Genomic DNA, 23528 nt, shown 5'->3' on the forward strand with positions numbered 1-23528 from the left:
TTTTTTTACATAGGATAATTTAGTTAATGTCCAATGTTTGAATTGAGAACTAATAGTAGTGATTTAAAGAGCATGATACTAAATACATATAGTGATTTTATGTTTTTGAAGTATTTTTTTTTGTTGTAAATTCAAGATCTCAACACAGAATGTAGAGTATGTGAAATTGAATGGAAGTCTATTTTGTGTCTCTGTGCATGAATGTAGAAGCGTATTATACTCCAGTATGTGTGAATATTGAGGTGTATTGTATATCAGTGTGCATGAATGCAGGGGTATATTTGTGTGATGTGTCTGTTTGCTTGAATGCAGGGGTATATATGTGTGATGTGTTTGTGTGCATGAATGCAGTAGTATTTTTTGTGTTGTGTCTTTATGCATTAATGCAGGAGTAGCGTGTATTTGTGTAGCGTGTCTGTGTACATTAATGCAACATAACAGTATGCTGCCTGTCTGTAAAGAATATGCAAAAGTGATACTGTCAGAAAGAAATGTTTAATTACTGTATTATACAGAAGTAAAGCATTATATTAGTAATGTAGAAAAATGTTTTCTTTTTGTAGTGAAAAAAAGTGCTCCTCCAATATTGAGACTCAGGATACCAGGGGTGCCAGAGTCCAGTAACATGTTTACTGGCTCCAAAGATCCCTTGCAGCAGATCCCTTGCAGTTTAGTCATCTGCAGTTTAGGTCAGATGACAGTGCTAGTATGATGGTGGCAGGCTCTCCTCTGCGGCTGACTGCTGCACATGGCACTGACGGAACATACTCCGTCATTACTGCAACATGGAATAAGTTGCGACTCCTCCTCCAGCTTCCCTCCATTACCTTTCAGCCCAGGCATTCACGGCACAATTCTAGAATGCCACTGAGTCCATTGAATTAGCATTCAGGAAACAGCAAAACAAACTGTAAGCAATATACTAGTAACTTAGGTAATTTTCCTCTTTCAAATGTAATACATTTTTTCGCTTTTTACTCTTTGTGATGTCATGCATATATAATGAATTATGCAAATTAGTGTGGGCGATTTTTTTTTTTTATATATAGGAAAAGTGGCAACCCTATTCATGGAGGAGGACCTACTGCCCCCCTCAACAAACACCCATTACCTCAACCAACACCCATTGTCCAAGGGTGAGGACCTAGACCTGCACCCACGATGGGGGCCCTAATTAATTATAAAATTGGGGCAGTGGTTGCCAATATTTCAAATCCCCCACCCTCCAATTAATGGTATGGCCTTCCGAGTGTACTGGGATCAGGGGAGGGCTGGCAGCCTTAGGCCTGGGGGACAAAACCAGTCAAGTGGCCCATTGCGCCACCAAATCAGTTCACCATCCATGCCCACCTTTTTCTGGTTTTATAACGGATATTGATGTTATGCTAATCAGTAGCTCTTTGCCATACCCGCTCCTTCACGGCTCTGACTTTCAATGTTGTCAGAGCACAGGCTGAGAATCTCTGAGCCTGTGCTCTGACTCACTAACTGAGCGCCGGAACCACGAGGGAGAGGATATGATCTGACTGCACCTACTGCTGGTGCGCACCAGTGGACCACCAGCGAATCGTTTAAATTAAATATGCTGGTGTACCCAACTTGTGAGCTGTGTTGGCCGCCGGGAGCCTCTGTTGTCATGGCACCCTGCGTGACCGCACAGCTTGCCCACCCCAACGGCTGGCCCTGCTGACACACACTGATGTTACTACTTAGACATCCCTCAATATTAATACAGAGATGAGAGTAAACACCAATAAACTGTGGAAACTAGAGCTGATCCCCCCAAATTTATAAAGGTTTGCTTAGAGGATTTATTCAAGATTAAATCATGCCTCCTCCTCTCTCCCCCATGCGCTGCTCTGTAGGCTGGGAGGAAGTGAAGAGAAATCACAGTCTCCCAGCACAATGCCACCTGTGGCTGCATGGGGAACAGCTGTTTAATGTAATGCTTGCAGGATGGCCAGCTGCCGCAGAACCTCTTTGTTTCCATCTCTGCAAAGGGCTCCAGGCACTGCTTGTTGTGAGTGTGAGCCACTGTAAATTAGGGGCAGAGGGCACTTGCACTGCGGTCAAGACGGGTCTGGGCAGGAGGAGAGTGCAGTGCAATCAGTGCACTCCCCTCCTGTGGGTCACCAGTAGACTGGTGCACCTGCCCAGGATCAGAGCCGGTGCAAGGATTTTTGCCGCCCTAGACAAAATATAAATTTGCCGCCCCCCCCCCCCCCCATGTGACATCACAATGCCCCACCCATATGATCTGTCATATGAACTAACGCCAGTGCTGCACACAGTGTGTGTTTACATTAAAAAGCCTGCAGGGACCAGCTATAGACACCAGAACCACTTCATTAAGCTATAGTGTCCCTTTAATGTGAGGTAAATTATAGATTAGTGGCACTAATAATATACTAGATTGCCTACTTACAATTAGATGAGGGTGATGATGGGCTGCAGTTTGGCTCCACTGGTCTGGTGTAGAACAGGACCTCTGGAGGCTGTTTGCAACTGTGGTCACAAAATTCAACGTTCTGGGAGAATTGGAAGCAGCTCCATTTTTTGGGGGCCTCTTACACAGCTCAAGGTCTGGGCTCCAGTGCCTGACGGTGAGTATGCCCATAAGGCCCACTCATAAGTCCACTTATATGTTCCACCCACCCATGAGCTCGCTCACAGGGAGTGGAGTGTGTAGGGGATGTGTTATGTGTTATCTAATATGTGTGCTTATGGTATGTAGTGTATAGGGATACCAGTTTGTGCAGGTGATGCAGTGTGTTTGTGTGTAGTGGAAGCAGTGTGTATTTGTGTATAAGGGATGTATTATGTGTTTCTGGTTGTGTGTGAGGGATGCATTGTGTGAATCTGTGTTTGTATGCATAAGGGATGCAAGGTGTGTGTCTGTATGTGTGTGCATTGAGTGTAAGAGATGCATTGTGTTTCTGTGTGTATGTAAGAAAAACAGTGTGTGTGTTTGCATGTGTGTGTAAGGGTTTGCATTATATGTTTCTGTGTATGTGTGCAAATGATGCATTGTCTTTGTGTGTAAGGGTTGCATTGTGTGTGTGTGTGTGTGTGTGTAATGGATGCATTGTGTGTTTCTCTGTGTGTAAGGGAAGCATGTTCTGTTTCTGTGTATGTATAGGGATGCATTGTGTGTTTCTGTGTATGTATAGGGATGCATTGTGTGTTTCTGTGTATGTATAGGGATGCATTGTGTGTTTCTGTGTATATATAGGGATGCATTGTGTGTGTGTGTGTGTGTGTGTGCGCGTAGTGTTAAAGAGCTCCCTGTCTTGCCCCCTGTCCTATAGAGCTGTCCCTTCTGTCCCTTAGAGCTCTCCCCTGCCCCTTAGTGGTCTCTCCTCTCCCCCACCCTCCCCTAGCGGTCTCTTCTCACACTCACCCACCCTCCCTGTGCTCTTCTCATCCCCCCCCCCCACCCTCCCTGTGTTCTTCTCACTCCTCCCTCTGTGTGTTCTCACCCTCCCTGTGTTCTTCTTACCCCCCCCTCCTCCCTGTGTTCTTCTTACTCCCCCCTTGTTCTTCTTACCCCCTTCTTCTTATTACCCCCCCTTCTTCTTATCCTCCTTCTTCTTCTTACCCCTTCCTTCTTCTTACCCCCCTTCTTCTTACCCCCCTTCTTCTTCTTACCCCCCTTCTTTTTACTCCCCCCTCTTCTTCTTACTCCCCCTTCTTCTTCTTACTCCCCCTTCTTCTTCTTACTCCCCCTTCTTCTTCTTACCCCCTTTTTCTAATTACTCCCCACTCTTGTTCTTACTCCCCCTTCTTCTTCTTACCCCCCTCTTTTTCTTATCTCCCCTCCTTCTTACTTCCCCCTTCTTCTTACTCCCCCTCTTCCCTCTTCTTACTCCCTCTCTTCCCTCTTCTTACTCCCCCCGCCCCTCTTACTCCCCCCTCCCCTCTTCTTACTCCCCCTCCCCTTTTCTTACTCCCCCCTCCCCTCTTCTTACCCCCCTCTTTTTCTTATCTCCCCTCCTTCTTACTTCCCCCTTCTTCTTACTCCCCCTCTTCCCTCTTCTTACTCCCTCTCTTCCCTCTTCTTACTCCCCCTCCCCTTTTCTTACTCCCCCCTCCCCTCTTCTTACTCCCCCCTTCTTCTTACTCTCCCCCCTCCCCTCTTCTTACTCTCCCCCCTCTTCTTACTCTCTCCCCCTCCCCTCTTCTTACTCTCTCCCCCTCCCCTCTTCTTACTCTTCTCCCCTCCCTCCCCTCTTCTTACTCTCCCCCCCTCCCTCCCCTTACTCTCTCCCCTCCCCTTTTTACTCTCCCCCCTCCCCTCTTTTTTACTCTCCCCCTCCCCTCTTTTTACTCTCCCCCCCTCCCCTCTTTTTACTCTCCCCCCTCCCCTCTTTTTACTCTCCCCCCCTCCCCTCTTCTTACTCTCCCCCCTCCCTCCCCTCTTCTTACTCTCCCCCCCTCCCTCCCCTCTTCTTACTCTCCCCCCTCCCCTCTTTTTACTCTCCCCCCTCCCCTTTTTTACTCTCCCCCCCCCTCTTTTTACTCTCCCCCCCCTCCCCTCTTCTTACTCTCCCCCCTGTAGGTGGCCGAGCTGCACTCCGGTCCGCGGTCCCGGCCGGAGTGATAGGAAGGTGCTCAGTGTGCACCTTCCTGTCAGTCCGGCCGGGTACAGGAAACAGAAACTCCTGTTCCGCGCGGAACAGGAGTTTCTGTTTCCTGTACCCGGCCGTACTGACAGGAAGTGCACACTGAGTGTGCACCTTCCTATCACTCCGGCCGGGACCGCGGACCGGAGTGCAGCTCGGCCACCTACAGGGGAGGGGAGGGAGGGAAAAGCTGCTGCAGCCGTCTGAGCGCTCTTTACAGAGCGCTCGGCGGCTGCAGCATTTAAAGGGCCGGCCCGCCGCGGCCGGTCCTAAAAGAATTTCGGGCGGCCTGGGGGGCAATTGCCTCCCTGCCCCCCGACCCAGCCCGCCCCTGACTGGGATCTTAAATCCCCTAGCCACACCCTAATAAAAATAAATTTCTTACCTACCCCACTCACCCTAACAATAGTGAGAAGGGGGACAATTAAACTAATACCTGTTCAAAACAAAATTATACTTACCATCAGAAGACTTCTTTCTAATTCTTCTTATCTTTGGCCCCCAAAAAGGTCACATTAAAATCCATAATGCCAGAAACAACCGTAAAAAGAATAAATAAAACATTTAAAATGGGCATTCAAAAAAAAAAAGAAAGCACTGTAAAAAAATTAAAACAGCGCCGCAATAAAAAATCATCCATCTTCCGATTAGGTCAATGGGGGCACTGGCGAATGTCCTTGATGCCTACGGCGGGCTGGCCGGCTACAAGGTGAACATGCCTAAATCTAGCGCACTCCCTCTCTGCATGACCGAACCTGACATAATCTTCATAGGTGATACTTACCAGATTAGTATAGCGAGAGACCATGTCAAATACCTAGGGGTTTGGTTGACGGCGGATCCTGCTCGTCTATATGCACAAAACTATACACCCTTGATTCGCACCCTGATCACCGATATGGAGAAATGGCTGGATAAACCGATTTCTTGGATTGGTAGAATCCATTCGGTGAAAATGAACGTGCTCCCCGGAATTCTGTTCCTGTTCCAAGCCCTCCCGGTCAAATTGACCAAGTCTGACCTAGGTGTGCTCCAGCAGGCGATAGGGAAATTTATTTGGCAAAATAAGAAACAAAGGGTTTCCCGAAACGTTCTCTATAGGGCTAAGACAAGGGGGGGTTTGGGCCTCCCAAATCTATACTTTTACTATCTGGCAGCTCAGCTATCACAAGTAGCTCTATGGCATTCGCCTCCGGAAGAGAGGCGGTGGGTAGACTTAGAATCGTCTCTCATGGAACCCGACTTGCCCCAATTTTTGATTTGGGTCCCTAAGGACCATAGGCCATCGACTCGCATCGAATGTCCGGCTATTGCGAATTCCCTGAGACTTTGGGATGCTTCCTCGACTAAGTACGGTCTGTCACCCCGACTCTCACCCCAGTTCCTTTTTTGAGAAATACAGCTTTTACCCAGTGACTAGATGCTAATGATTTTAAGAGTATCGAAAGCACAAGGGTACAATGTCTTTGCCACTTGTATGAAGGTGGCTCCCTTATATCGTTCGAGGAACTGAAAACCAGGGCTACACTACGCCCCGCCGATTTTTTCCGCTACCTCCAGATTCGGGATTTCATCCAGACCCCTTCGATTAAGATCAGTGCCCTGAGGCCGCTTACCTACTTTGAAACTATATGCCTTAAAGAACGGATCCCTAGGAGTCTCATCTCCATATTATATACTCACTTAAGCACGAGTACGACAGAATGGGGGGAGCTCACTTACATATCTCAATGGGAAGCTGACTTAGGCGAGGAACTGGAAGGTATCGATTGGCAGGAGATCTGGGAGGCTGCGGCCACTTCGTCTATATGTGTCTCCATGCAGGAACAAGCATATAAAAAAATCTTTAGGTGGTACTCCACTCCGGTGAAATTATATAAGATGCACAAATTGGCCACAGATTTATGTTGGAGAGGATGTGTTCAGAAGGGGACATACCTACACATGTGGTGGGATTGTCCTGAGGCACAAAAATTTTGGAAACTAGTGGCGGGGCTTTTGAAGGACATCTTTGATAAAGAGGTTAAACTAGACCCCTGGGTATTCCTTCTGGCCAGATCTATGGACGACTGGTCCAGGATGGAACAAAATTTATTACACAAGGTGAACTTAGCAGCCAGAAGAGCCCTTGCCCAAGTGTGGCTACATAATGAGACTCCCCCGCTTGATGTTGTTATTCAGAAGATCAAAGATGCTTTCCTCATGGATAAGCTAACGGCGCGGGTCAGAGGCACCCTCAAAAAGTTTGACAGGGTCTGGGCCCCATGGGTAGATAGCGGAGTAGGCGACTAAGGGGCCGGAAAGATGGGATCTTTCCCCGTGCCCCCGCCTCTGATGTTATATCCTTAGCTCAGTTCTACTCTCTCAATCTGACCTCCTGTGATGGACCTCTCGGGACCCCGATGGGTCGGTCTTAACCTATGGCCCGTGCCTTGGGCACCTTGATCTTTGCCACCACCCATAGCTATATTGAATCTAGTCCACAGGAACTATCCATCATGATTGTTGGCTGGCAGTATATTGTACTCTCCCCTCCCATCCCCATTCCCTCTCCCTCCCCCATAGACAATCCTCCTTCTTCTCTATTCTATCTCTTTCTATCTTTTCTACGATCATCTCCATTTACACCACATATTCCTCTTTACCAAGTTCCCTCCTTGGACAGCCTTACCCAATTCGCGCATAGGATACCGACGCACATACTTTAGATGCGGTGGGTTCGATAGCCCTTACTGATGATGCGGGGTTGGCTGGACCACCTATACAGGGGGCCTCGTATGTTAGATTGGAGATAGCAGGTTTATTGGATAAGAGTACATGCCCTACATTTCAACGAACACGGGTGCTATATTAGCTCGATTGGTGTATGGGGAACAATCGATTTTTTGTTTACTTAAACTTAAATAAACAAGGTGAATCACCATAAACATCTACAACTTTCAGGCTATGGCTAAAGAACATTTATTCATTATGAAAATTTCAAGACAGTCTCTACTGTTGCTCTCCTTTGCATAACTACCTTGCCTGTTACTATTATCAGTGTTCTTATATATGACATTGTATTCCATAATATTTTGTTATTTCCTATTGTTTTCTAATACCTGTGATGTCTTGCCTTGTAATAAAGAAAGAATAAAAAAAAAAAAAAAAATCATCCATCTTCACCTGTGGGGTGCTCGCTCTCAACTGAGTGCTGAATGGGGGAAAACACTTTTGTGGTGGACCGCCTGGCACACCAACTGGGTACCTCCACCAATCACGCTTCCTAGTGCTCACTGTGTACCATAAGCACCGCACCGGACACCATAACCACTGTAGCCCCCTTTTGTCGCTGCAACTTGGTTGGGGTCTCGCCGTCCCTTCCCACCCTAGACCAACACCTAGATCCAGCTTCCAGTGGGAAGACCTCTCCTCCAAGAGAGTATAGCAGGTATAGTAATCTAAAGAGCAGTATAGCAATCCCCCCCACACATGAGCCAAGGCTTCATGCTGGGAAGTCATCTGTTTATTAGAGGCCACACATGGCCTTTTATGCAAACCCCATGCAAGGGGTTTCTTACACAAAACAGCAAGGTAATCCCTACCCTGTACCTGAGAGATAATTGAGTCAGAAACTGTACAAACTAAATTATCTCCAGGCACAGAAAACACACATTTTCCAGTCACATCCCCTGACAGCCCTGATTTGGTTGACCAACATATCCAAAAATCACCCAGATCGGTTCAAGGGTTCGGGTTTTTCATGGAAGTCATAATTTGACCGACCGCACATGAGGCTCCTGCCCAAAATAGTTCCAGGGGAAAAGTGGTATGGGTCGGTCAAGTTCGGTAGTTGAAAAACGAACAAACTACCGAACCTAGTCACTTCTACGTTGTATAGAACCGAACGCAGGCGATGATGGAAGTCCAGCAGTGTTCGGGAGTTTCAGTGTCTGATTTCAGTTACATGAACTCAATGACCAAACACCGGTGCCTGCATTCGCGGAAACAAGATGGTCGCCGCCTCGTGGTCATTCATACGAACTGCGGCCACCCAGACGAACAATTAGAACACTGCGGTTAAAATCGTTAAGAGGTGAAGATAGAGCTTTACAAGCTCCCGGGTGGTCCATAGTTTGTGCGTCTGTTCAATTCCCAAATAGCATGGGAAAATGGCACAAACTAAGTCTTTTCATATGGCTTTTACAGGGCCCATAGTCCTGGGGCAAGAGGCTGTCAAGCAGGCTCCTCCAGGAGCGCATGGCAAGGTTACTTTTGTCATGATTCCGGGGAACCCAACACGCTAACACACACACAGACACACACACACAGAAAGTGTGCAGTACCGGTCCTTAGAGTGGCCGGGCTAAGCACACACAGAATAGTCAGGAGATAAGCCGAGTAAGGTGAACCAGAAAACAGAATAACGAGAAACAAGCCGAGGTCAAAGGGTAGGAGAAAGTCACAAAGTCAGTATAACAAGCCAGAGAGTACGTAACCAGAAAGCACACGTTCACAATCAATACTATGAAGCAAAGACCACAACAGGGCACAGAAAGACAGGAAAGGTAAGTATTTAAATCCTAGCCTGAATCCTGATTGGCTAACCACCAATCAGTATTAACAAACACACGTGGGGGATATCTATACCCCCCACTGTGTTTGTTGCACTGTAGCTTTAACGCCGGGTCACGTGAGTGACCCCGGCGCTTAGATAATAGTGCCGGCTCCCAGCGTGCAGCGTTAGACATGCTGCCGCTGGGAGGAGGAGAGGAGGACGCGAGCGGCGTATCAAGAGGAGAGGACGCCGCTCGCTTATCGGTAAGGGGAGAGGGGACCGCGGGCGGCGACGGACCGAGGGTGTGTGCTGCGAGAGGATTGCAGCCTCCCCTCACTGCCGCCCGCGGAGCCCTGACAACTTTCATCACAACTTATATAGGCTTTCCCATGCTATGTCAGCGATTGCAAAGCCTGGGACAAAATGAATAAGAGAGCTCTGATTGGTTGGCTAGTAAATCAAATCAAAGGCAATGAAGGTATTCTGTTTTAACCATTATTTTTTTTTTCTTTTCATTTGCACTTCATAGGCATTCCCCTTTTCTCCTGTTTAACTGTCTTTTTTGTTACTTATAGAAGCTTACCTTACTCTTTCCTTTGCCAAACCTTATTAAAGGGACATTGTAGGCACTCTAACTGCTTCTTCTCAATGAACTGTTCATCTTTAATGCTAAACAAAGTCCCTGTGCTGCTCAGGCTAATTAGGAAGCACTAGCCTGAGCAGCAATGGGTGGCTGTGATTGACCACGAGTGCCAGCTGATCTATTTCAGTACTCACAGCTGCCCATTGATGTTATGATGTTATTGGCATGACTAATGAAGAGTTTAGAGGTGGGTCCAGGGCCGGCGCTACCATAAGGCGGCCCAGGCGGCCGCCTTAGGGCGCACCGGCCCTGGGGGCGCAAAATCAGGCTGACCGGAAGGAGGGAAGCGCACTGCGCTCCCCTCCAACCGACGACCTTTTGTAGCGTGGCCGAGCGCCCGGTTCTGCGGGCGCGCGAGGGAGCACTCTCCCATGTGTGCTTCCTCTTCAGCTCCCTCGCGCGCCGCATACTGATACCGGAGCCGGAAGATGACGTCATCTTCCGGCGCCGGCATCCCTACGCGGTGCGTGAGGGAGCTGAAGAGGAAGCACACATGGGAGAGTGCTACCTCGCGCCCGCCCGCCTGCCCGCCAGCCCGCCAGCCCGGGAGACAGCCAGCCACCAAGGGAGACAGGGAGCCAGCCAGCCAAGGAGCCCAGCAGCACCACTGGACCCCAGGGAATCGCTTCAGCACTCCAAAAAGGTAAGGAGGCTGGGGGATTAAATAAAAAAAAAAAACATGTGTTAGTGTTAGTGTGTGTGTGTGTGTGTCTGCTAGTGAGTGTCAGTGTGTGTGTCTGCTAGTGTCAGTGTGTGTGTCTGCTAGTGAGTGTCAGTGTGTGTCTGCTAGTGAGTGTCAGTGTGTGTCTGCTAGTGAGTGTCAGTGTGTGTCTGCTAGTGTGTCTGCTAGTGAGTGTCAGTGTGTGTCTGCTAGTGTGTCTGCTAGTGAGTGTCAGTGTGTGTCTGCTAGTGTGTCTGCTAGTGAGTGTCAGTGTGTGTCTGCTAGTGTGTCTGCTAGTGAGTGTCAGTGAGTGTGTTACTGTGTGTCTCTTACTGAGTGTGTTTGTGTGTGTATTAGTGAGTCTGTTTGATGTCTGTTAGTGAGTGTGTGTTTGTCAGTGAGAGTGAATGTTTTGTAAGTGAGTGTGTATGTATGTCTGTCGCTGAGTATGTCTGTCAGTAAATGTGTGTGTCTGTTAGCTGGTGTGTATGCATCTGTTCGTGAGAGTGTGTGTGTGTCTTCAGCACTTACCTTTCTCTAGCGCCGGACTCCCTTGGCGCTGGGGATCCCTCCGCCTCTCAGCTCCGAATGCTCTTGCCGCGCATGCATTCAAACTGCCCATAGGAAAGCATTACTCAATGCTTTCCTATGGACGTTCAGTGTTTTAGAATAGCGGAAGCTCCTCTAGCGGCTGTCAGTGAGACATCCACTAGAGGCTGGATTAACCCTCGGTGAAACATAGCAGTTTCTCTGAAACTGCTATGTTTTCAGCTGCAGGGTTAAACCTAGAGGGACCTGACACCCAGACCACTTCATTGAGCTGATGTGATCTGGGTGTCTGTAGTGGTCCTTTAATTGTGTGTGCATCTGCATGCACTGGCGTACATACCGCGGTCGCAGGGGTCACATCCCTGCGACCAGGTGCCCGCCGCCATGATGTCTATATGCCTGCATGTATGTCTCTGTCTGTGTCTGTATGTCTGTATGATTATTTCTGTGTTTGTATGAACCTTATTTTGAACGAGGGTAGGTGGCACCAAAATGCATCTTCGCCTGTGTAACTAAAAATCCTAGCACCGGTCCTGGGTGGGTCAGTGGGATTCCAGCAATCCTCATTCAGTGTTAAACATTCTTGAAAATGGTTTAAAACTGAATAGAGGGACCATGCCAAGGGACTCCAGGCATCATATGCAATTTTATGTGATTACATGCCTACAGTGTCCCTGTATTTATGAGGCCTGGTAGAAGAAAGGGGGTAGTTAAAATTCCACCAGGGTCCACACAGCCAAGCCACAAGAGAAATCTGGAGTGGGGAATGTGGGGCTTGTACTAGCATCTAGTACAAAATACCTTGGTAACTGACCCCACTGGCAGTTGTCCCTTTTACTATTGTCAAACTGGTTGGTGAGTTTCTATGGCCTTCTACGTGGACCAGACCTCCAAACGGTCCAGATTTCGGATTCCTGTTCAACAAAATTAAGTTTGTGTTGTGAACGGATGCTCTGCAAGGTTCTGAATTGGTGGGCAGGCCAGACAGGATGCCGGTCAGCCTGGAATGCTTGATACTAGGTTGATGCACCTCTTCAATGGGCAAGCCTCCTCATCTTGATCTCACACCTCTTAATATTGGTATGCTAGATAGGTGTCTAAATATTTGACATAACTTAATTAAAACAATCAGCCAGTGTTCAAATTTACTTACTGAAGCATTTTATTTTGTTTCAAGAATTAGCAGTACGTCATCACTCATGACAACATTTTAATATTGATTAAAATCAAGTATCTTAGAAAAAACATTGTCAGTTTGTCGATAAGATAAAGCTAATGGGAAGTGGTGATTGGGATGTCAAAGCTTGTCCACAATCACAGTGTAAAAACACAATTAAAATGTTTCGTACAGTAACATATTACACATTTTGTTACAAAACAAGGCATACAACAATTAGCTATAGAGCTGGGTTGTTTAGAGCTAGGTGTTCTAAATAGATAGTATTTTTTTTTCTTCTGCTGCCGTGGAATACAAGATAATTGAGTGGGGTCATTATCTTTGCAGCCATATCATTGATTCCCTCAGCATCTACTTACGGTTCTGTATTCCTTCCAGGTTATGCACCACATCCAGCTTAGTTGCTTTATTTTCCACTATACAGTCGATTCCATTGAATAACTTACAATGGTAACTCCCTGCATCCTCCATTCGAGTGTTTTTTAGGAGCAGAGAAAAGTTTCCTTTTGCAGCCATTAGAGGGAAAGTCTCAAAGCTTGCAGCGTGGTTTCTCCAAAATTTGCTGATACCTGAGAGAGTGATTTCCACCAAGTAGTCACTCTCATTTCTAATCCATACAATGGAATTGTTGACCTGTGTGTTGTAATCCGGATAATCTGGAAGAAAGTTGCAGGGAAGCAAAATGGTGGAACCCAGAAGAGCTGTCATGCCCTGGCTTTCAGGCATGGAACAGGCAGATATTTGACCTGTAATACATTGGAGTGCGTTCATGAACTGTACACTTATGTTGCATACATATGTTAACCTTGACACTTTACTGCTTATAATAGGCTTCCAACTTTGATAATACAATGACAAAGAACACAATCTCATTAGCTAAACTGGATATTATGTAGAGTTGACATGGAAGTCACACATTTTGGTTAAAATAAAAAATGTAAAAATATGTGACTTCAAAACATTGGAAAAATTTCCTATATTCCTTTGTCAAGTCTTCAAAATTCCCTGGAACCAACACAATATCTGACAGACATGCAACTTAAAAAATGTGTTAAATGAATCTGAACAAGTTTGTTTGCTGTAGGCATCAAGAAAGATTGTGAACCGATCAAGATTTTTTTTTCTAGATTGGGTATGCAAGTACCACTGGTAGTGGTATATCAAGGAAGGGATAGTAAAGGTAAACACACACAGGGTGTCACGGAGATGAGGGGAGACTATGAGTAACAGTGTAATTGGGAAAATACAAAAGGAGAACGAGACACAAGGGGGCAAGTTGGCTAAGCACACACACAAAATGTATGAGGGATTAAGAAGAGACATGCAGGGCTTAACGTGAGTCAGGAGAGACACCCTAGGAGTGTGGGGGATGCAGAAAAAAACAGCTGATGAAGCTACAATTTTTAAAATTTAAGAGGGGCGGTGGCCAACACACAATTCAGTCGAGATTGCCAAATATCTCTTGCTTATGGTCTTCTTATGCTTCAGTTTAGTTTATTTTGGAGCCTATTAAAAGTAATTTACATCATTAAAGAAACACTACTGGCACCAAAACAACTTTATCTGGCTGCATTCTTACCTTCAGAGATTAAACTATTTTCAAACTGTTTAACCCCAAAGTTGTTAACAGCACCGATCTCGGTTACCCCCTCCAGGGGACATCTGGGTTCTGAAATCTCAGAAGCTGAGTACCTTTTCCAAGCCAGTTTTGGGAATGTGGAGTCATTGTTTGAGAGTGTCAGCTGACTGCTCTCAGCCAATCAGTGGCGTCCCTGCTCGGCAGCACTCCATGCTGCCTGAATTTGAAAATGTCAAACACCGCATTGCCACCTGGAGGGGGCGCTGTGATCAGTGATGGAGGCAACCTTGGGATTAAACTGTTCGAAAATCATTTAACCCCTGAAGGTAAGTGTCCCTGGTTGCCTTGTGGCACCATAATAATTTTATTTAGAAGAAGTTGTTATGGTGCCTAATGATGTCTAAACTATCCCTTTAAATAGAAAGAAGCCAATTTGACCCTTGTATACCTTACTTCATTGAAGGATTGGAGCATGCCTCCCAACATTTTGAATGAACAAAGAGGAACACTTTAATTAAGGGGTGTGATTGGGGTGTGGCCTAGACTGGGGCTGTTCTGAGACATTTTAGGTAACTGACTAATAGTTTATACAACTAAAATGTAATTTGGAACAAGGACAATGTATCCTATTTATTTATTTTCTAAACACATTTATTGCAGTTTAAAGAAACATTATTGTGAGTGTTATTGCTGTGGAACTCTGTAACACAAAATGAATATGGAACTCCTAGAAAAGAGTGACATTAGGATAGAAAAGAACAGATGGTTTGGTTGCAGAACAGGGTGTGTTCCTCCTAAATAGGGAAATTTTTAAGGTGTGTTGGAGGGTCATCAGTTTACCCTCTAGTGGTCAGTCCATGCTAAGTTTTGTATAAAGCTCATTTGTTGGGAAGCTTTGAAGAAGAATGTGCAAGGGCATCACTGATATAAATAATGGTGGCACATGAAGAACTTAAATAATAGACATGTGCAATTCGTTTCGGTCCGAATTTAAATTTGGACGAATTTCAGCAATTCAGACATTCGGATGATTCAGAATGTCATAATTGCCGAAGTGCCGAACCGAATTTCGTAAGTGGCGAATTTCAGAAATGCCGAATTTCAGAAGTGCCGAAGTGCTTCGAGTTTTTTCTGAAAAGTGGCAAAACAGGAGATGGAGGGAAAATTAAGGGAATGATGACAGGAATCTAACCCTAAACCTACCCGTAACCCTACCCCTACTAGGGTTAGAGGTAAGGTTAGGGTTAGGTTTAGGGGTAGGGTTAGAGGAAGGGTTACGGTTAGGTTTAGAGTTAGGGGTAAGGTTATGGGTAGGGTTAGAGTAGGGTTAGGGTTAGGGTTGGGGCAGGTTGGGGTAAGGTTGGGGTTAGGGTCGGGCTAGCGTTGGGGCTAGGATTGGGGTAGGAATAAGGTTGAGGTAAGGGTTGGGGTTAGGGTTGGGGTAGGGTTAGGGTATGGTTAGAGGTAGGAATGGGGTTAGGTTGGGTTAGGGGTAAGGTTGGAGTAGTGCTGGGGTAGTGGTAGGGTTAGGTTTGTGGCTAGGGTAGGGGAAGAGGTTAGGTTGGGGTTACAGTAGGGGTAAGGTTGGGGTTAGGGTTGTGGTAAAGTAAGGTTGGGGCTAGGGTTGGGGTAGGGTTGGGGTTCGGGGTAGGGTTGGGATTAGGGTTGGGGTAGGGGTAAGGTTGAGGCTAGGGTTAGGAATGGGGTAGGGTTATGGGTAGGGTCAGGGTTAGGGAACTGCCAAATTCCTGAATTGCCGAAGTCACGAATTTCGGAAGTCCAGAATTTCAGAAGTCTGAACTGAAACAATTTTTTGGCCCATGCACATCCCTATTAAACAAATCAAGACATAAATCAACAATAAATCAAGACATATTTAAAGATTGCCATGCCTCCCTCCATTGGCAGATCCAGGGGGAGGGCAACGGGGCAATTGCCCCCCTCCCCGAGATTCCCCCCTGCCGGCTAATGCAGGGCTGGCATTGTCCAAGTGCCAGCCCTGCAATGTGCCTGCAGACCGGGGAGGGAGATCAGAGATATCCCTCCCCGGTCCGCAAGCACTATCCTGGTAGCTGGCAGGGGAGGGAGAGAGGACCCGGGAGCTTTTACCTGCAACTCCTCCGGGTCCTACTCTTGTGAGCACGGAGCGTTGCCGCGTTTACCGCGGCAACGCTCCAAATCTCGCGAGAGTGAACTCTAGCCCTGGAGCGCGGGCTAATGTTCACTTGAACCACTGGAACCACCAATGAATCCCACTGGGACCACCAGGGATGGAAAAATGCCTCCCTCCTCCTCAATAAAGGTAAGAAGGGAGGGGGGACATAAATATATATATATTTTATGAAATACATTTTTTTTCATTAAAAAGCCTCCTGTCGGGGGCGGGTCGCAGGAAGGATCTGCTCCTGCGAAAAGTGCAAAATTAAGCCTGAATATAGGGACTTTTGAACGTTTAAAGGGCCCACAACTGCGACCCTCGGTGATTGCGGGCCACCGGAGCCGAGGAGAGGCTAGCTCGCAGAGTTTTAGTCCCTCGGGGGAGAGATTTCCGCCGCACCAAGTGGGACCTACCTGGCGGTGAGTGGAGTGGACGGCCGCCGCTCCACTATCCTGCCCTACGGAGCCCAACAAGGAATCTGACCATTGCGGTCCTGGTCCCGATCCCCCCCCCTCTGGACCGGGGGGGATATCCCGGTCCTCGCCCCATAGCAATAGCACCTGGAGGCAATACCACGCTGACACATGAGCTCGAGGCCCAAAACAAGATGGCCGCCAGACCGGAGCTCGCTCCTTCTACAGCCCACTCACATGGCGGACTCACTAGCATAAGACTGAAAAGTCAAACACAAACAAAGCGGCAAAAGAGCAGACAAGCTCCTACCCACCAGTGCCAACCTACCGGAGAACGTTGCCAGGAGCAGCCCCAACTGTGTGTCCCTCAGGTGACACCGCCGAGGTGCAGACACAGGCAGACGGCGCAATCCGAGCACCAACCTCGACGGCACAGCCCTCAAGCCAGCTACCTCTTGCCAGCAACACACAGGGAACCCAGGTATCATGCCAGCCTCATAAAGAGTCCACCAACCGGGAATCCTTGCTCTGCCCATGAAGGGGTACAGGGGACTTCGCCTGTGGCACGATGACAAGATGTCTGCAAGGCGCCTTCAGCTCCAATGACCTGCCGAGTAACTACTTTAATACAAGTGACTTTCACCTAACATCCAGAAATCACCATGGCTTTATATTCGTATTTGTCCACCTGCACATATATGAAGTATTGTAGCGATATTTTACACGTTACTCAGCTAGAGCAGCCTGATGATTGATTTATTTTACTCTCTTCCCTGCAAGTCTCCTTTTATCATTTTATTTCTGGTTATTATATACAGTGCAGTATTTTGAAATTTCCCAACCTTCTTAAGTTTACTCTTGTATATCCCTGTATACTCCCATGTGTAATGTCACTGTAAGCTTGTCTGTTATACTCTGCACTCACAAAATCTTGCAACTAAACTAGTATACACGCGGACTGTATAGATGAGATAGGCTACATATACAGCCATATTGCGACTAAATAAGCGACTACGAAAGCGAACCCTCTAGCATGTAACTCAGCATGTAGACACAAACATAAGCGCTAGACCACTGTTTTCTTTTTATGTGCAACGCTGGGACCCAATGCAGCTCTAATCGTTTATCAAATAGATTGTTAACGTATACATAAAATTGCCTAGATTAGCATGTTCAACAAAAACAAAATTTGTGCAAGTTTCTCATGCCACTGTAACTCATATGTAACTGGATGCAATTTAACGCTGTTGTGGCGTATGACAATGCCCTGTAATCACCTGCACAACAAAAATAAAGAATTAAAAAAAAAAAAAAAGCCTCCTGTCACGTCTAAACATTTGTTATGAAGGAACACAACTGCAGATTTCTTATAGTTTGAATATTTATTATAAAAAGTAAAAGGTATTGACTTTAAATCCAATTTACAGGTACTGTAGCTTTAATTAGTAAACGATAACTGAAGTCCACAATTACAGGCACTGTAGCTTTAAGTAGTAAACGATAACTGAAGTCCACAATTATAGGCACTGTAGCTTTAAGTAGTAAACGATAACTGAAGTCCACAATTACAGGCACTGTAGCTTTAAGAAGTAAACGATAACTGAAGTCCACAATTATAGGCACTGTAGATTTAAGTAGTAAACGATAACTGAAGTCCACAATTACAGGCACTGTAGCTTTAAGTAGTAAACGATAACTGAAGTCCACAATTACAGGCACTGTAGCTTTAAGTAGTAAACGGTAGTAATTAGCAGACACTGAATCAGAAAGAGTCTCTTAGTAGTGTTAATGAATTAGGTGATAAGAAGTTACAATAGCTGTTCCATAGGCTTTAACTGAAGCAAGACAGATGCAGCTAACTGATATAAAGTATGAGTTGAAGTTAGCTGTAACGGGTTTGTTTTATCGAAGGACTTTGGAGACAGGAAATAACAGCTTTGAGATGCAACGCTTATCACAGAGGTTTTACTTAGCTTCCGGCACATAGAACACTGGTTCCCGAGATCTCCTCAGAGGCGGTTATCCTGAATGGAGAGAGTTCAGCTTTAGTCGTGGATGAGGAGAGGTGAAGGGAACTTGAAGTCTTCCAGTCCGGTCCGGTAACAGAGGACTTTCACAACGATGTTGTAGCCGGTTCGTGAGTACGGAACGTAGTTCAATAATCCAGCGTCGATCAGCTGGTGCGGTCGGATTAAATAAGGAGACCGTGTCATAAAGGGGTGTGGCTAGGCTCCGTGGAACCAGGAAGTAAGAGGATACCATAGTTAAGGCATGACAGTACCCCCTCCTTAATGAGCAACCTCTGGGTGCTATTGACTTGGTTTAGAAGGGTAACGCTTGTGAAATTTGGAAATCAATTTGTCAGCATGAACGACAGAGGAGTCTTCCCATGTATCTTCATCAATTCCATATCCTTTCCATCTGATGAGGTATTGTAAAGAGCCACGATGGATCCTTGAATCCAGTATACTTTGAATTTCGTATTCTTCTTCACCCTGGACCAATATGGGATCAGGAGAAGTAGTGACATTTCTTTGGAAAGGGTCAGGATGATGAGGCTTTAGCAAGGACACATGAAAAACAGGATGTAGCTTCAAAGTAGGTGGAAGTTTGAATTTAACAACATTACGGTTGATAACCGATATTATTGGAAAAGGACCAAGAAAAAGGGAACTTAACTTCTTTGATGGACGGTTTGTAGAGATGTTCTTTGAGGAAAGCCAGACAAGATCACCGATTTCATAAGAGGGTGAAGGTTGTCTTTTTGTATCAAAAAACTTCTTTTGATTGGAGGAGGCCAATTCTAGATTTTCATGCAATTTCTTGAATAAAGAGGACATATGAGAGATTTGATTCGAATCGGAGAGGTTAGATGAAGAAACTGTCTGAGCAGGAAATGAGGAGGGATGAAATCCATAATTGGATAGAAATGGAGTCATTTTGCTGCTGGTATGAAAAGAGTTATTGTATGCGAATTCTGCCATGGGTAACCATGTTATCCAATCGTCTTGTAAGTGAGAGCAATAACATCGAAGATATTGCTCTAAGCATTGGTTGACTCTTTCAGTTTGTCCATCTGTTTGAGGATGATATGCAGATGATAGTTTACGTTGGATATGAAGAGTAGCACATAATGCATTCCAGAATTTGGAGGTAAATTGAGTTCCTCGGTCTGAAATGATTTCGTCTGGCAGTCCATGAAGTTTAACTATGTTGTCAAGGAATATTTTTGAAAGTTCAGAGGATGAGGGTAACTTCTTTAAAGGAATAAAATGAGACATTTTCGTGAAGCGGTCTACTACCACTAAAATGGTGGTATGATGATGAGAAGGAGGTAGTTCCACCAAGAAGTCCATAGAAATGGATTGCCAAGGTCGTTCAGGAATCGGTAAATTCAATAATTGACCGAATGGCCGATGATGGACATGTTTGGATCTTTGGCATACAGAACAAGATTTGACATAAGATTCAATAGTTTGGTCTTGACGAGGCCACCAATAGTATCTTTTAGACAATTCAAGGGTCTTTTTTATACCTGGATGACCTGCCAGAGGAGAATCATGAATAAATTCGAGTACTTTAATTCTGAAAGGGGGAGGTACGTAAATCCGGTCTTTGAAATAGTAGAGACCATTTTTCTTGGATAATTTAATTGATTTAGGAAGTTCAAGAGCATCTTCACTGAGATCTTTAATGTCGTCAATAAGAGAAGATAAGATTCCAATGACTGTAGGCGAAGGAGGTTCAATTTTAGTGTCTTTATGGATCCTGGAAAGGGCATCAGCCTTTTTGTTTCTAGACCCAGGTCTAAAGACGATTTGGAAATTGAATCGGGAAAAAAAGAGATTCCATCTTACTTGTCGAGAAGACAGTGTTTTATTGGAGTGAAGATATTCGAGATTTTTATGGTCAGTATATACGATTAAAGGGGTCTGAGCACCTTCAAGAAGATGTCTCCAGGTTTCTAAAGCCACTTTGATACTTAATAATTCTTTTTCCCCTGTAGGATAATTCTTTTCGGCAGGAGATAATGATCGTGAGAAGAAGGCGACAGGATGAAGAGGTTCTTGAGGAGTTTTATGTTGAGAAAGGACAGCTCCAATTGCAATTTCTGAAGCATCCGTTTCAAGGACATAAAGATATGAAGGATTTGGAAGTTGAAGAATAGGAGCTGTTATAAACTTTCTCTTTAAATCATTGAAGGCAGTTTGAGCCTTCTCGTTCCAATTGAAGGGATGTTTTTTACTGTTAAGTTGATTGAGTGGGTGAGCTATCTCAGAGTAATTTTTAATAAATTTTCTGTAGAAGTTGGCGAACCCTAGAAATCGCTGCAATTCTTTTACTGTAGAGGGAACAGGCCAGTTGATGATACAATCGACTTTTGAATTATCCATACTTATTGAATGAGGGGAAATTACATAACCTAAGAAGGTTATTTCATTGACATGAAAAATACATTTTTCGGGTTTAGCGAATAGTTTGTGAGTTCTGAGTCTGGATAACACCCATCTGACATGTTTTCTATGTTCATCAGGAGTGTTGGAGTATATGAGAATATCATCTAAATAAATGATAACACAGACGTCCAATAGGTCTCTAAAGATATCATTTATGAAATGTTGAAAAGTTGCAGGGGCGTTACAGAGGCCAAAAGGCATCACCAGGTATTCGAAGAGGCCATATCTTGTTCGGAAAGCAGTTTTCCATTCATCATTAGCCTTTATCCTGATGAGGTTATATGCCCCGCGAAGGTCAAGCTTAGTGTAGATGGTAGCAGTTTTTAATCGTTCAACCAGTTCATTGATGAGGGGAAGAGGATAACGATTTTTAACTGTTATTTTGTTTAAAGCTCTGTAGTCAATGATAGGACGTATAGTCTGGTCTTTGTTTCTCACAAAAAACATACTTGAGGCAGCAGTGTGAACTAGAGGGTCTAATGAACCCTTTCCGTAGGTTTTCATCCAGATATTCTTTGAGAATTTGCAATTCAGCCTCAGAGAGAGGGTAGATGTGCCCAAAAGGTACTGGCGCACCAGGTATGAGGTCTATAAGACAATCGTAGGAACGATGAGGTGGGAGCGTTTCAGCTTCTTTTTTACTGAAAACGTCTGAAAAGTCTGAATAACAAGAAGGTATAGTTGGTTCTTTGTAGATCTGAAGAATAGGAATTTGTTGTAAACATGTTTCTTTACAATAATGGGAGTTAAAGGTGAGAGAGAAAGGAGACCAAGAAATTTGAGGGTTGTGGTTCCTTAACCAGTTGATCCCTATTATGATGGGATAGAGAGGTGATGAAATAACATCAAATACTAGAAATTCAGTATGAATATGATTGGTGGTTACCTTTAGAGGGATGGTTTCATGAAGAATCGGTCCCGAGGAGATAAGGGAGCCGTCAATCACTCTAATAGGAACAGAAGTGTTTTTTCGAACACAAGGAATTTTATTCTTTGTTACAAAGGTTGAGTCGATGAATACTCCATTTGCACCAGAATCGATGATAGCTTCAGTCATAATTCTCACCTTATCCCACTGTAGTATGAGAGATATAGGAGTGAACTGAGTGGTTGGTGTAGAAGGGAGTGCACTGAAGATCGCAGAGGTATAGGCTTGCCTACCGGCCTTTGTCCGTTTCAATAAGGGACAATCAGGAACCAAATGATCGTGAGAAGCACAATACAAGCATAGGTTTAATTGACGTCTTCGGTTCTTCTCTTCAGGAGTGAGAGGACTTCTTATTACCCCTATTTCCATAGGTTCGCTTGGTAAGGAAGTCTTTTCAGGAGCTTTTGAGGGAGTGAAAGGTTTGCGGTCTTTAGAATGTAAGAGGGCTTTTTCGGCCTTTCTTTCTCTTAATCTTCTGTCAATGCTGATTGATAGATGAATTAGAGCGTTCAAAGTAGTAGGGAGTTCTGTTCTAGATAGTTCATCTTTTACAGCTTCAGATAAACCAATTCGAAATTGGTTGCGCAATGTGATGTCATTCCATTGCGTTTCTACTGCCCATCTTTTAAATTCAGCAATGTAATCTTCAACGGGTCTATGTCTTTGCTGTAGAGTTCTGATTGTTAAATCAGCTGTTGCTTGTTTGTTAGGATCTTCATAGAGAAGAGACATGGCTTCAAAAAATTCCTCCAGTGAGTCTAAGATGGGGTCATCGTTTTCCAGAAAGGAATGGGCCCATGACATAGGTTCACCTCTTAGAAAGGAAATAACCGAACAAACTTTAGTTCTTTCTGTAGGATAAGATCTAGGTTTCAAAGCAATTAATAGTTTGCAAGAGTTGAGGAACTCCCTGTATTTAGAACGATCTCCAGAGAACTTTTCAGGGTTACATACAGCAGGATCACTAGCCGAGTGCAGAATAGTATGAGGAGTATGAGTTTGTAGATCTCTGACATAAGTGAGAATTCTTTCGTTAGTAACTTGCAGGTCTTGCACACCTTGGGCTAGTGTATCAACTCTTTGATTCAGCGTAGTTATCGTAGAATCGAAATCTGCTGGATCCATTACAAGGGCTGGATTATTCTGTCACGTCTAAACATTTGTTATGAAGGAACACAACTGCAGATTTCTTATAGTTTGAATATTTATTATAAAAAGTAAAAGGTATTGACTTTTTTACAGGTACTGTAGCTTTAATTAGTAAACGATAACTGAAGTCCACAATTACAGGCACTGTAGCTTTAAGTAGTAAACGATAACTGAAGTCCACAATTATAGGCACTGTAGCTTTAAGTAGTAAACGATAACTGAAGTCCACAATTACAGGCACTGTAGCTTTAAGAAGTAAACGATAACTGAAGTCCACAATTATAGGCACTGTAGATTTAAGTAGTAAACGATAACTGAAGTCCACAATTACAGGCACTGTAGCTTTAAGTAGTAAACGATAACTGAAGTCCACAATTACAGGCACTGTAGCTTTAAGTAGTAAACGGTAGTAATTAGCAGACACTGAATCAGAAAGAGTCTCTTAGTAGTGTTAATGAATTAGGTGATAAGAAGTTACAATAGCTGTTCCATAGGCTTTAACTGAAGCAAGACAGATGCAGCTAACTGATATAAAGTATGAGTTGAAGTTAGCTGTAACGGGTTTGTTTTATCGAAGGACTTTGGAGACAGGAAATAACAGCTTTGAGATGCAACGCTTATCACAGAGGTTTTACTTAGCTTCCGGCACATAGAA

General features: G+C 44.9%; 1 protein-coding gene across 3 annotated transcripts in view; it reads right to left on the minus strand.

The window, feature by feature from the left end:
* Positions 1-23528, minus strand: part of LOC134587997 (sodium channel subunit beta-4-like) — a 39967-nt gene that overhangs the window by 12033 nt on the left and 4406 nt on the right. For all 3 annotated transcript variants that reach the window (XM_063444244.1, XM_063444241.1, XM_063444243.1), the window contains exon 2: positions 12549-12935. In XM_063444244.1, the coding sequence (XP_063300314.1) occupies positions 12549-12935 (387 nt within the window). The remainder of the gene's footprint in view (positions 1-12548; positions 12936-23528) is intronic.

This window comes from Pelobates fuscus, chromosome 1 (assembly GCF_036172605.1).
Source record: "Pelobates fuscus isolate aPelFus1 chromosome 1, aPelFus1.pri, whole genome shotgun sequence".
In the NCBI taxonomy this organism is placed as follows: domain Eukaryota; kingdom Metazoa; phylum Chordata; class Amphibia; order Anura; family Pelobatidae; genus Pelobates; species Pelobates fuscus.